Source organism: Cololabis saira, chromosome 7 (genome assembly GCF_033807715.1).
Source record: "Cololabis saira isolate AMF1-May2022 chromosome 7, fColSai1.1, whole genome shotgun sequence".
NCBI classification, from domain to species: domain Eukaryota; kingdom Metazoa; phylum Chordata; class Actinopteri; order Beloniformes; family Belonidae; genus Cololabis; species Cololabis saira.
In genome coordinates, this window is record NC_084593.1 from 46,647,758 (window position 1) to 46,662,188 (window position 14,431).

The following is a 14,431-nucleotide window of genomic DNA, read 5'->3' on the forward strand; positions in this document are numbered from 1 at the left end:
CCAGTCTTAGTCCTGGACCAGCAGGTCCAGACTAAACCAGCTGATGGTCCAGTCTTAGTCCTGGACCAGCAGGTCCAGACTAAACCAGCTGATGGTCCAGTCTTAGTCCTGGACCAGCAGGTCCAGACTAAACCAGCTGATGGTCCAGTCTTAGTCCTGGACCAGCAGGTCCAGACTAAACCAGCTGATGGTCCAGTCTTAGTCCTAGACCAGCAGGTCCAGACTAAACCAGCTGATGGTCCAGTCTTAGTCCTGGACCAGCAGGTCCAGACTAAACCAGCTGATGGTCCAGTCTTAGTCCTGGACCAGCAGGTCCAGACTAAACCAGCTGATGGTCCAGTCTTAGTCCTAGACCAGCAGGTCCAGACTAAACCAGCTGATGGTCCAGTCTTAGTCCTGGACCAGCAGGTCCAGACTAAACCAGCTGATGGTCCAGTCTTAGTCCTGGACCAGCAGATCCAGACTAAACCAGCAGATGGTCCAGTCTTAGTCCTGGACCAGCAGGTCGGTGTGATCTGATCATAAGCAGGTTCCTCTAACGGAGCCAAAGCTCCATCAGGATGTGCAGGTTCCATCGTTGAGCTCCTCTAGTTGTTTGTTCAGATCATGTGGTTGATTGTGAGATTGTTGCAGCTCCACTCTTGTGTAATTTATCTGGTGATGTCGGGACTGTCATGTCCTTCACGTGGTCGTGAACTTATTGTTGACGTTAAGTTTCCTCATATTCTGGACTTCACTGCATCACCAGTGAGTGTCTCCAACGGACCAAACCTCAGAAAAGTGCGTACACCAGACTTGGTGTGAGTGAAGGACCGCAGCTTTCTACGTTCACGTCATTCTTTGTACATCCGACCGTGAGCGTAGAAAGTGGCAAACGCACGTTTTTTGTGCGCCGCACGTTTTGTACATGAGGCCCCTGATCTCCATGTTGATTAAACATCTAATATGGACACGTGTTGATTCTTCAAGAAGATTTAGAGGAACACTGACGTGTAGGAATGATGATGATGAAGGTTTTGCAGAAGTCGGCAACCCAAAATGTTGAAAGATATATTGGACCAAAAACACAAAAAACAAATATGTCTGGAGCTGCGAAAAATGAAGAGTCTTGTATAAACCTTAGAATGAAGACAAATGGGGAAAGGCGAAATGTCGAGAAAAAAGTCGAAATATCAAGATTAATGTTGAACTGCAATCTAGAGAAAAAAGTTGAAATGTCAAGGAAAAAAAAGGTCAAACATTTTATAAAAAGCTCCAGGAGCCACTAGGGCGGCGCTAAAGAGCCCCATGCGGCTCTAGAGCCGCGGGTTGCCGACCCCTGGACTGTTACCCTCATGTTTGTGTGAAGAACACGGCTGCTCACGTCTTTCCTCCACACTTCAAGAGAACACCAGGAACATGAATCAGCATGACAACAGCACTTTATTAGTAGATTAAACCGATGGTTCTGGTCCAGGATTAAAGAGATGGTTCTGGTCCAGGATTAAACCGTTGATTCTGGTCCAGGATCAGGTCCAGGATGGTATCACGGCTCCGTCCTGCACAGACACTGCAGTCCCATCAACCTCCAGCGGACGGTGCCGTTCTGGACCCGGAGGTCCAGCCAGTCCTGCTGGGCTGAACCCAGAGCTGCACTGAGGAGACATGCACACACACGGGTCAAACACGGGTCAAACATTCACCATCAGGAGGGAGGTTAACCAGCAGAGCTGTCTTCAGCTGGATGTACAGGCTCAGCAGCAGGTAACCAATCACAACTCAGCAAAACAACTCCCACTTACAAACCAGTTTCCTAGACCGGGACAAACAAATGATGCATGAGACATGTCCAACTCTGGATCAGAACATGTCGTACGTACGGCCACATTGAAGGCTGCTGTTGCTATGACGACTGGTCTGCAGTGGAGAACTGCTGAGTCATGAACCAGGCAGGAAACTGATTGATCCATGAGGAGCAGGAATGGAAGAATGGAGGTGAGTTGAAGGTACAGGGTGAGTTTGTGAGAGAGACTACCGTATTTTCTGCACTATAAGGCGCACCTTCAATGAATGACGTATTTTAAAACATTTCCATATATAAGGCGCACTAAATATCTGGTAAAATACCGTACTATAGTGGCTGGGGTTGAGTTACATATCTACCTGATGGAGCTGCGCTACAGGAAATGCTACAAAATCCTACAGCAAATGCAAAAAAACAAAAAACAAGAAGAAAAGTACCATATGTCAAACTTTATTAACAAAATAAAAACCAGCTTTGCTCCGTCTCGTCAAAGTCTCCATTATGCGAGTCAGCGTCGCTGCTGTTGTCTTGAACGTCTGTGACGATTCCTGACGTTTTTAGCGCCGTTACTTCGACGACACCGACTACATTACCCACAATCCCCCTGACTACATTACCCACAATCCCCCTGACTACATTACCCACAATCCCCCTGACTACATTACCCACAATCCCCCTGACTACATTACCCACAATCCCCCTGGCTACATTACCCACAATCCCCCTGACTACATTACCCACAATCCCCCTGACTACAGTAACAGAAATGAACGTAATGATCATATATAAGGTGCACTGCCGGTTTTTGAGAAAATTAAAGGCTTTTAGGTGCGGCTTATAGTGCGGAAAATACGGTATTAAAGACTAAATATTCAATGGTTAATATTGTTTCCGAGGGTCGTGGTAACAGCAGGGTCACCAGTCCTGGTCCTGGAGGGCCGGAGGTTTCTCTGCTTTAACACCTGGTTCTGTTTAATCATCGTCATCATCTGGTCATCAAGGTCTAAATAAATCTGTTAACCACACTCTGGCCACGGTTACAGGATGTTTTTAATTCAGAATTAAACTATTTTCCTTCCAGTTTCCATGGAAATAGTAATTCTGAATTGAGGTTTACATGAAAACACGTTTGATGGTCTTTCTCCAATTCCTCTCCAGGTCTGGGGGTTAGGAAGGTTCTGATTGGATAGGGGGGGGACCGGAAGTTAAACTACCGGAAGAAAAACTAACTTAGCTGCTACAACTTTGAAAAGCTCACAATTTTGATGTTTCCTGTTTCCATCAGTTCTTTTAATGATTTCTATTTATTAAATAAATGGTCTCTGCTCTTGACCAGCGTTTACTGCTGCTGCATCTTGAAACTTTGTTTGGAAAACCAGGCCAGTGGAATATAAGATCATGGAGACAGACGGGCGAGGGAACGAGAGGAAAGAAAGACCAGAATTAATTTAAAGAGGAATGAGTGGATACATGATCGCGGAATTATTCTATTCAGATTTAAAATCTGAATAAACCAGCCACTTACTTTGGAATTAAGTTTAATTTGGAATGGCCATTTTCATTCAGAATTAGGTGTTTACATGGTCATTTTTACTCATTTTAAATCTGAATTAAACGTCCCATGTTAACGCACTCACAGTCACTTGTATCATGGTGAATGAAGCAGGAAACATGTGAAACATGTGAAACCTGCAGGACTTTTTATATTTCTACAGTCTTAATGTTTATTTTACTGATGCCACATCATCTCGGTCTCTTCTGTCTGCTGTAAAGATGGGATGTTTGCACGCAATGGAAGTAAATCACGTTCCCTTCTCCTCAGTCTTTTGTCAGTCTTCACAAGTAGAAAGGACTTGGTTTGAGGGTTTTTTTTTTTAGTTCAGGTCAGAGAATTACGGTGGCCGACAAGGGCCAAACGCACTGCAACGGCCTAATGCGTCTCAGTTAAGGAAAACGGCTTCAAGTACAGAAACGATTCAAATTCACAAACTCAAAACCAGGTACAAAAAGAGGAACGTGGTGCAAATGAAAAAACCTGCTGCAAAAAACAAAGACAAATGCAGCATCATCAAACGCTGCAAATAGAGAAACGATGCAAAGCACAAAACGATATAAAACAAGAAACCATCTTCAAAAGAAAAACGCTTCATAACCGGTCACTACAACAGGAAGTGCTCCAAACCTGCAGGGGGCGCTCTCAGTGTAACAGCTCAATGGACAGACACACGGGATGTAGAGAGAGACCGAACAGCTGACTGTAACGTTAAAATATAATAAAGAAACGTCTCGTAATGTACAGCGTTGTACAGGGATATAAACATCGTATATAAATATAGTCAGATAAAAATCACATTACCGTTCCCGCTGTATGTTTAAACCATGGATGTAAACACTGTGGTTCAGTCAGCAGCGCCCCCTGCAGGTTTGGAGCACTTCCTGTTGTAGTGACCGGTTATGAAGCGTTTTTCTTTTGAAGATGTTTCTTGTTTTATATGGTTTTGTGCTTTGCATCGTTTCTCTATTTGCAGCGTTTGATGATGCTGCATTTGTCTTTGTTTTTTGCAGCACGTTTTTTCATTTGCACCACGTCCCTCTTTTTGTACCTGGTTTTGAGTTTGTGAATTTGAATCGTTTCTGTACTTGAAGCCGTTTTCCTTAAAGGAAATGAGGCTCCTTTTAAGAAATGAGACTCTGTAGCAGCAGTTCTTGTTCAGAACTGCTGTTCTGTTCCCCCGACCATCACCTGTGCAGGAACTCACCTGGGAGCCAGGTAGGGCTCTGCGGGGGATGAGGGGTGGACCGGTGGGAGGGTAGCGGTCCCTGAGGGGGGACCAGCACCAGCCAGAGCCGGGTCTTCAGTCTCCATGCAGCCCAGGGTCATGACGGCTCCTCCCTCACAGTCCAGGCTGTCCCTGTTCCTGCTGGCAGGACCTGGGGAGAGCAGACGGATCAGTATCACCAGTATAGACCAGTATCCACCAATACCAACATCACATCAGTCATTACGCAGGGAGGACTTTGACACAATTCTATGGAGGTAGATTTGTGTCTTAATTATTCAATCAAAAAAAAGATTGCTTCAATAAAAAAATATACTTTCAATAAAAAAAAAATTCACTTCAATCGGGATGATTGTGTCAAAATGATTTAATAAAAAAAAGACTTTTTTCACTTCAATCAAAAGAAAAAAAAGGGTTCAAATGCAATTTTTTTGGGTCTCAAATATTTTTTTGCATTCAAACACTTTTTTTCTTTGATTGAAAAAGTATTTTTTATTGAACTTCTTTTTTGATTAAATGATAAAGACACAAATGTCCTACCCATAATAATATGGCCCAAACACAAAAAACACAACTTCAATCAAAAAAGTTGCTTCAAACAAAAAACTTCTATCAAAGAAAACATTTCCAATCAAAGAAAAACAGTGTTCAAATGCATTTTTTTCAGTCTCAAATATTTGTTCACATTCAAACACTTTTTTTCTTTGATTGAAATCATTTTTCTTTGATTGAAGTGAATTTTTTTATATTGAAAATATACAGAGAAAAAAGATTAAAAACAAGATTGCTTCAATCAAAAAATACAGGACTGTCTCAGAAAATTTGAATATTGTGATAAAGTTCTTTATTTTCTGTAATGCAATTGAAAACCAAAAATATACATTCTGGATTCATTACAAATCAACTGAAATATTGCAAGCCTTTTATTATTTTAATATTGCTGATTATGGTTTACAGTTTAAGATTAAGGCCGCGTTCAGACTGCAGGCAAATATCCGATTTTTAGCCCATCCAGATTGAAACTGGATGACTCTTTTGAAGTCTGAACAGTCCCAAACCGCATGAGATCCGATTTTTGCAAACCAGATGGAAACCACCTCCGGGAGGTAGTTTCATATCCGATCATTATCGCATTTGGGCAGATGCGTCTCAGTCTGAACAGCTCCAAGGTTGCTTTCACCTCTGTCCCGTTTGGAGCAGTTGTTCCGGAACAGGGAGCGTTTCCCCCTAAAGATCGGTTAGTTTGGTACATGTGAACACAGCAATCACGCTCTGAAACGGCACAAAACAAGCGAGCCGAGATCAGCTCGGAGAGGTGGTCTCAGCCCGATTCCATTCCAGACCTGAACAGTGGCGTCCCTAGGCTAAAACATTCGGGGCTAAAGCCCCGGATGTTTTTTAACCCTCCGGGACACCTTTAATAATTGTTACACTCTGACCCCTTCGCGCAGAAAACGCGCTTTTCATAAGGTAGCTATAAAACATATTATACATGAATATTATATTCTACTTTAATTGAGCTAATTTCTTTCACCAATATCTGACCTAAGTATTGATATCAAATATTCATGATTTTTTAAAGATTTAACCCTTTAAATGCCAGGTTTTTGTCACGATGCCACCATGTTTTTAGATGAAAAAAACAGAAAAATTGAATTATTTTCAATATACTACATGCAAAGTAGATTTTTTTGTTTTGGGTTATTACAGCCTGGGATATGTCAATGATGAGTAGCAACATTGATTTTCATGCATTATTATTTTTTGTGCAGTGTCAAATAGTTACACTTTGACCCCTTCGCGCAGAAAACGCGCTTTTCATAAGGTAGCTATAAAACATATTATACATTAATATTATATTCTACTTTAATTGAGCTAATTTCTTTCACCAATATCTGACCTAAGTATTGATATCAAATATTCATGATTTTTTAAAGATTTAACCCTTTAAATGCCAGGTTTTTGTCATGATGCCATGTTTTTAGATGAACAACACAGGGAACACAGAGCAGCAACATTGATCTTCATGCATTATTATTTTTTATGCATTTCAAAAGGTAGCTATAACACATACTTTTTTACCCATAAGTGAAACAATGAACAATGAACCAGGAACAGTGAGCCAGGAACATCAAAACTGACTAAATAACATTCAATAACATTCAATAACAGCAACAAAATTGTGACAGAGAGAAAGAGACTGTGTGCGTGCGTGCGTGCGTGCGTGCGTGCGTGCGTGCGTGCGTGCGTGCGTGCGTGCGTGCGTGCGTGCGTGCGTGCGTGCGTGCGTGCGTGCGTGCGCGCGTGTGCGCGCGTGTGTGCGTGTGTGTGCGTGTGTGTGAGTCAGTTCAGGTGAGGCAGGAGCTGCAAACAATTTGGTAGTGCTCCTTGCAGATGGGACTGTCGCACTTTCTGCAGGTGGAGTACACGTAGGAGTTTGTTGCTGGTGCTCAAAACACACTGCCTCCTCCTCTGGGTGGTGTGTGGGGATGGGCTTGCACTTGAGCTTGGACCTGGGTCTCCTTTGAGTTCAGCACCAACACCAAGGCCGCAGCAGCTGGTGTGCGGGGAGGTGGCGTCTCCTTGCCATTTGTGGAGTCACAAGAGTCTTCCCCAGCTCCTCAATGAACAGCCTCCTCTGCTAACCTTTTCCCCGTTGCCATGAGGGATCCACAGTGGTCCAAAGGATGAAAGCAAATTTCACTGCTACTGAATTTCCCCACTTCTGGAAGTCTCTTCTTCCTCACTGTCAGAGGACACATCCAAGCTCTCAGAAGACGATTCAGACACCGGTTCCTCGTCTGTAGTATCTGTGTTCTCTGTGTCAGATTCCTCTTGCTCGCGATCAGAATCAGACTCCATCACTATGTCCAAAGCGTTGTGCACTCAATAGGCTCTCTCCATCTTGCCAAATAAGAAATGACTAGTTCCACAGGTTGCATTTTTATAAACTTTGGCTGCAGTCGCTGCTGTGTAAACGACTCAACAAAAAGCATGATTCTCTCTATGGCTGCACCTTTCATGTGATTCAAAATGCCCCATGTTTGGATTTATTTGTGTTTATGGACCTCTTGTGTAGGTGTGTGTGGTGTGCATTTATACAAAATAATCTTAGAGGGGCTTTAAACTTCTGCACAAAAACCATGTGAATGAATGAAAACAGTGGCACTTGAAAGCCTTTGCTCATAATGTCATAAGGTCACACACACACACACACACACACACACACACACACAAACACACACACACACACACACACACACACACACACACACACACACACACACACACACACACACACACACACACACACACACACACACACACACACACACACACACACACACACACACACACCCATATACTAACTGTACATGCACACATACACACACACACACACACACATTAAGGGAGGGGGAGGGGTGAATTGTGACGGTGCCATCCAGTGGAAATAGCATGTTTTTTCAACATATGCCAAATATGGTAAAAATGAGGTAATCTGGTTCAGAGTAGTAAATATGATCAATTCCAAGGCAAAAGACCAGATTGACACCTAGATATAATAAAATGCATTTATTATGCTTTAATGGAAGCGAGATCAAAAATTGAAGTTTGAATGGGTTTCAATGGCGCGCATTTTTGCGCGAAGGGGTCAGAGTGTAACAATTGTTCATAACGAGTGTATTTTAGACTTACTGTAGGAGCTGAGCTGGAAATTAAAAGATCATATAAAAATACACAATCTCACCAAAATTCATGCCATATGGATGAACTCAGCCAAAATTATCCAAAAATGAAAAGTGAAAAGCGCGTAAAATGCGCCTAGGTGTCCCGGAGGGTTAATTAGCCCCGAATATGATTTTTTTTTTTTTTTTATTTTTATTTTTTTGTTTAGGTTAATCTACGGTCCTCTTATGTTGATGCTTAGATAAAACAGTGGACAGATTTGAGTAACAATTCAATTAACAATTATTATTATTATTATTATTATTTATTTATTTTTCAAGCCACTTCTTTGGCTTTGGCGCACAAGTGGTTAACACCTCCAGGTCGCACGACGCACGTCGTGAGTCAAAGCAGCAGGCAGCAGGCAGAAAGCTGTTCAGATGACTTGTATTCGGGATGTCACAGAAAAAGATTTCCACGTTTTTCTCCCCAAAGGTGGTCAGCAATAAAAGAGGTAATGGGAATAGAAATTATGTGGATGTAAAAATGTATGTAAAATACAATTTTGAAAAGAGTGTTGCAGCTTGAACTATAGAGGGAATGTAGTTAGCTGCACACATTTTGATATATATAAGTAAATGAGAAAGGCAAGTGTGGTGTGAAAGTCAAAAGTTACAAACAAGAAATGAACAAAGACAGTAGGTGTAGAGTCAGACTTAATGCAGAGACCTAATTGTACGTGATAAATCAATGTCTCTATGTCCAACATTTTCGGGCGCGCGCTCTAAGCGCGCACATCATAAACTTTTCAGGGCTCAGCCCCAGATGTGTCACAATCCTAGAGACGCCCTGGACCTGAAACGGTTCTTTTTTTTTTATTTGTAGTGAGAACATAATCCACACAGCAACCGACACAACTCCATTCATGTGTATGTGCGACCACGGTTCAAGGAGAAGAGTCGGTGCCGCAGTCGGGTTTGCGCAGCGCAAACCCGACTGCGGCAGGGGCCTCTCGCCCGTCGCTGAGCTCTGCTCTGGGCCGAGCGGTCGCACATACATGAATGGGTAAAGCCTGATTTATGGTTCCGCGTTAAATCGACGCAGAGCCTACGCCGTACCCTACGCCGTAGGCTCTGCGTTGGTGTAACGCAGAACCATAAATCAGCCTAAAACCGCGGCTGCGGTCTGCGCTGGAAGGGGCGTGTCGTTTATCCCGGGGTACGGAAGAGAAAACTCCTTCCGCGTTAATTTGACCAATCAGAGAGCAGCTGATTCCGCATGGCTTCTGTTATCAGCTTTGAACCGGTACAGACGTTTGCCTTGTGAACACAAACTCAACGAACGAGAAACGGAACAACTGTATCAATTTATCCCCTGAATCGGAACAAAACAAAAGGACCACAGGTCTGAAAGCAGCCTAAGATTCCCAGAATATTCTAATTTTTTGAGATAGGATATTTGAGTTTTCTTAAACTGTAAGCCATGATCAGCAATATTAAAATAATAAAAGACTTGCAATATTTCAGTTGATTTGTAATGAATCCAGAATGTATGACATTTTAGCATTACAGAAAATAAAGGACTTTATCACAATATTCAAATTTTCTGAGACAGTCCTGTATGTTTTGATTGGAGCAATCTTTTTTTGATTGAATAATTAAGACACAAATCTAGCTCCATAGAATTCCAGTGGAATTCTCTCAGTCCTGTGTGAATTCCAGTGGAATTGTTCCCCATGATGCATTTGCTGTCCTAGCTGCAGCAGGACAGGAACAGACAGTCTAGATCAGGGTCAGCAACCCGCGGCTCTAGAGCTGCCCTGGTGGCACTTGGAGCTTTTTCACAAATGTTTGACCTTTTTTTTCCTTTTTTTCTTCTTTTTTCTTTTCAACTTCAACATTAATCTCGATATTTCGACTATTTCCTCGACCTTTCGACTTTTTTCTCAACATTTTGACTTTTTTCTCGACATTTCGACTTTTTTCTCAAAATTTTGACATTTCTCGAAGTTTTGACTTTTTTCCTCAACATTTTGACTTTTTTCTTTACACTTCACCTTTCTCCATTTGTCTTCATTTTTTGCGGCTCCAGACATATTTGTTTTTTGTGTTTTTGGTCCAATATGGCTCTTTCAACATTTTGTGTTGGCGACCCCTGGGCTAAAGTCTGGTTTTTAGTCCGTGTTAGTGTAGTTTTTACTCACAGCAGCGTCTGAACGGCGTCCAGGCGTCACAGCGGCGGCAGCTCTGGTTCTGGGGACGACTCAGCAGACACAGGACGGCCCAGTCCACCTGCTGGAAAACCCTGGAAACACAACCAGAACCAGAACCATGAGGACCAGGGGGACATAGACGGGTCAGACTGGTACCAGGGGGGACGTAGACGGGTCAGACTGTTACCAGGGGGGACGTAGACGGGTCAGACTGTTACCAGGGGGGACATAGACGGGTCAGACTGGTACCAGGGGGGACATAGACGGGTCAGACTGGTACCAGGGGGGACGTAGACGGGTCAGACTGGTACCAGGGGGGACGTAGACGGGTCAGACTGATACCAGGGGGGACATAGACGGGTCAGACTGATACCAGGGGGGACATAGACGGGTCAGACTGGTACCAGGGGGGACATAGACGGGTCAGACTGGTACCAGGGGGGACATAGACGGGTCAGACTGTTACCAGGGGGGACATAGACGGGTCAGACTGGTACCAGGGGGGACATAGACGGGTCAGACTGGGACATAGACGGGTCAGACTGGTACCAGGGGGGACATAGACGGGTCAGACTGTTACCAGGGGGGACATAGACGGGTCAGACTGGTACCAGGGGGGACATAGACGGGTCAGACTGGTACCAGGGGGGACATAGACGGGTCAGACTGTTACCAGGGGGGACATAGACGGGTCAGACTGGTACCAGGGGGGACATAGACGGGTCAGACTGGTACCAGGGGGGACATAGACGGGTCAGACTGTTACCAGGGGGGACATAGACGGGTCAGACTGGTACCAGGGGGGACATAGACGGGTCAGACTGGTACCAGGGGGGACATAGACGGGTCAGACTGGTACCAGGGGGGACATAGACGGGTCAGACTGTTACCAGGGGGGACATAGACGGGTCAGACTGTTACCAGGGGGGACATAGACGGGTCAGACTGGTACCAGGGGGGACATAGACGGGTCAGACTGGTACCAGGGGGCACGTAGACGGGTCAGACTGATTTACCTCAGGCCCAGCAGGCTCTGGTGCAGCTCTGAAGACAGTCCCCACTTCTCTGACTGGATCATTTCTCTGACGGAGTCGAAGTCCGTCTTCAGCTGCAGGGCCCCCTGGAGACTGAGAGGAACCAGAACCAGCTCAGAACCACAACCAGGTCCAAACTACACACAGAACCAGATCAAACTACACGCTGCTGCTTTATCTACTCATCTAGAGCAGCGGTCGGCAAAGAGCCATATTGGACCAAAAACACAAAAAACTAATATGTCTGGAGCCGCAAATAATGAAAAGTCTTGTATCAGCCTTAGAATGAAGACAACACATGCTGCATGAATCTATATTAGTTAGAACTGGGGGAAGATTTTTTTTTTTCATTATGCACTTCGAGTAAAAAGTCGAAATGTCGAGGAAAAAAGTCCAAATTTTGAAAAAAAAGTCAAAATGTTGAGAGAAAAGTCAAAATTTTGAGAAAAAAGTCAGAATGTCAAGATTAATGTTGAAATACAATCTCGAGAAAAAAGTCAAAATGTTGAGGAAAAAAGTCAAAATTTTGAGAAAAAAGTCAGAATGTCGAGATTAATGTTGAAGTACAATCTCGAGAAAAAAGTTGAAATGTCGAGAAAAAAGTCGAAATGTCGAGATTAAAAAGGAAAGGAAAAAAGAAAAAAAGAAGAAAATAAATAAAAAAAGAAAAAAGAAAAAAAAACAGAAAAAAGGAAAAAAGAAAAAAAAAAAAAAGAAGAAAAAAGAGAAAAAAAGGAAAAAGAAAAGGTCAAACATTTTTGAAAAAGCTCCAGAAGCCACTAGGGCGACGCTAAAGAGCCGCCTGCGGCTCTAGACCCCTGGGGTCCGTTTCACAAAGCAGGTTCAACAAACTCTGAGTCTAATCCTGAACTCTTAGTTGATCTACTCTGAGATCGGAAACTCAACTGAGTTTTCGGTTCCAGAACAGCGGATTTGAGGTAATTTACTCAACTCTAAGTAGTTTCACCTGGAGTTAAGCTCGTGCGTGAGGGAAATCAAAAGCCATCATCAGTAGAGCGCTGATACAAGGATTCACCATGGCAACCGGCGACACAAAAGAGCGACATACATTTTCTTTTTTTTCTTTTTAACTTTATTTATCAATTCAATTTACAAAATCCCTTTGAGGAAACATTAGTTTGCATCTCAAGATCCACATACTTCACGCCACTGGAGTTAGAAGTGTCAATACGTGCGTATGGCGAGTATGAGAGCATATTTTGGAGAAAAAAAATGAAATGTTATTGTCATTTAGATCAGGGGCAGCTGCCACACCTCGGCTTCAGGGGAGAATGTAAATGTTTTTTTTTTTTTAATACATTTATGGCATTACTCTGTGTCTATTTGTATTGATTTATTCTATTACTTCATACATATAAAATAACTACAAATGCATATCAGAACAACATGATGGATTTCAGTAGGTATTATCTATCCCAACACTTGTACCCCCCCCCCCCCCCCCCTCATATCTTGAAATGTCCCAGCGTCCCTGACGACAGTGGTCGCTATCAATCTAGTTTTTAATGCGCTCTGCAGTGTTACTAACTTACAAAAATGAAAAGGAAGCAGACAACCACACAATAAAAAAAAAAAAGAAGGCAAGTGATGGGTCCAGAAGATATTAACGAGGCTGTTAGCCACTGATGGATTAATTATGCAAGTTCATCTCAAAGTAAGATATAAATCCTCTTATAAATCTGTTTAAGGGAAATATTTGACTTTTTTTTACTCTCCCTCTCCTTTTTGCATTTGGACTTTAACTGTTTGAAGTTAAACTGGGATGTCCCTGTGATATTGTTGCACTGACATAGTGAATAAAGTGAACGAGTTAAATTGCGTTTGTCAGATAAGCCTTTTCTGCTCTCTAACTCTGCCGCTTGCTGTCCGTGGTGCAGAAAACGGATGCGTATTGCGTAAAGACCCATTGGCTGAATTGACGCCACTGAGGGAGGAGACGGAGAAAAACTCCAGGTTCTCTGAAATAAACCTGGTCCCGACCAGGTTAGGTTCAGAGCGTCTGTTACTACGGTAACTGACCAGGTTAGATTCAGAGCGTCTGTTACTACGGTAACTGACCAGGTTAGGTTCAGAGCGTCTGTTACTACGGTAACTGACCAGGTTAGGTTCAGAGCGTCTGTTACTACGGTAACTGACCGAGAGCTTAAGTTACCTCTCTTTGTGAAACAGGCTAGAGTTACCTCTCTTTCTCTGGTTTGAGTTACCTCCCTTTGTGAAACGGAAAACTCAGAGTTTCCCTCATTTCAGGGTTAACAGACTCAGAGTTTTCACTAAACCTGCTTTGTGAAACGGACCCCTGATCTAAATGATACTATTTACAATACGATATTTATAAATCCATTTTGGGACGTCTCCCTACATATTTGTGCGTGCACATGTGTAGAAACGTCAGCCGTTATGAACCTGCGCTCACAGAACTTTATTCAAATGCAGGTCCTGAGAGCCAGAACTGAACTGGGTAAAAAGGCGTTCCAGTTTTCTGCCCCGTCAACCTGGAATGATGAGAGAAGGACTTGAAACTGGTTGATCTAGAATCCTTGGGTGAATTCAAATCAATTTTAAAAGACAGAGAAATAAGCTCTCTTGGTTCTTGTGACTGCCCCGTTGTGTAAATGTTACTATTGTTTTACTATTGTTTCCCCGGAATGTGTGACTGACTGTCTGTGTTCGTATGTACAGTATGTATTGTAGTATTGTTTTTATGCTGCCATTATGGCCAGGTCACTCTTGGAAAAGAGGTTTTAATTGATTGTCAACAGTTTTCTTCTTCTCAGTGAGGATGAGAGTTCCTCTCATTTCCCATGATGGAAACCTGTGCTCCTCACGACCGATCACTCATCCATGTACCAACATCTTCTGGACTCAAACACAGAAAACCTATCAGCCTATGTTGGATTTAGGTTGTAACAATCATTTAAACCGTAACATAAGTGGG

The 14,431-nt window shown here is 43.1% G+C and overlaps 1 protein-coding gene across 4 annotated transcripts in view; it reads right to left on the reverse strand.

The window, feature by feature from the left end:
* Window positions 1-1,336: 1,336 nt before the first annotated feature.
* The window catches only part of ccdc142 (coiled-coil domain containing 142), a 46,397-nt gene continuing 33,302 nt past the window's right edge, over window positions 1,337-14,431 (reverse strand). For 2 of the 4 annotated variants that reach the window (XM_061725972.1, XM_061725971.1), the window contains exons 15-18: window positions 11,458-11,568; window positions 10,433-10,533; window positions 4,543-4,714; window positions 1,337-1,634 (exon numbers count right to left, since the gene is read on the reverse strand). In XM_061725972.1, coding sequence (XP_061581956.1) covers window positions 1,526-1,634; window positions 4,543-4,714; window positions 10,433-10,533; window positions 11,458-11,568 — 493 coding nt within the window. In that variant the 3' untranslated portion in view covers window positions 1,337-1,525. Of the gene's footprint in view, window positions 1,635-3,052; window positions 3,145-4,542; window positions 4,715-10,432; window positions 10,534-11,457; window positions 11,569-14,431 lie in introns of those variants that run through there. The other 2 variants (XM_061725973.1, XR_009782905.1) reach the window with 2 other exon arrangements.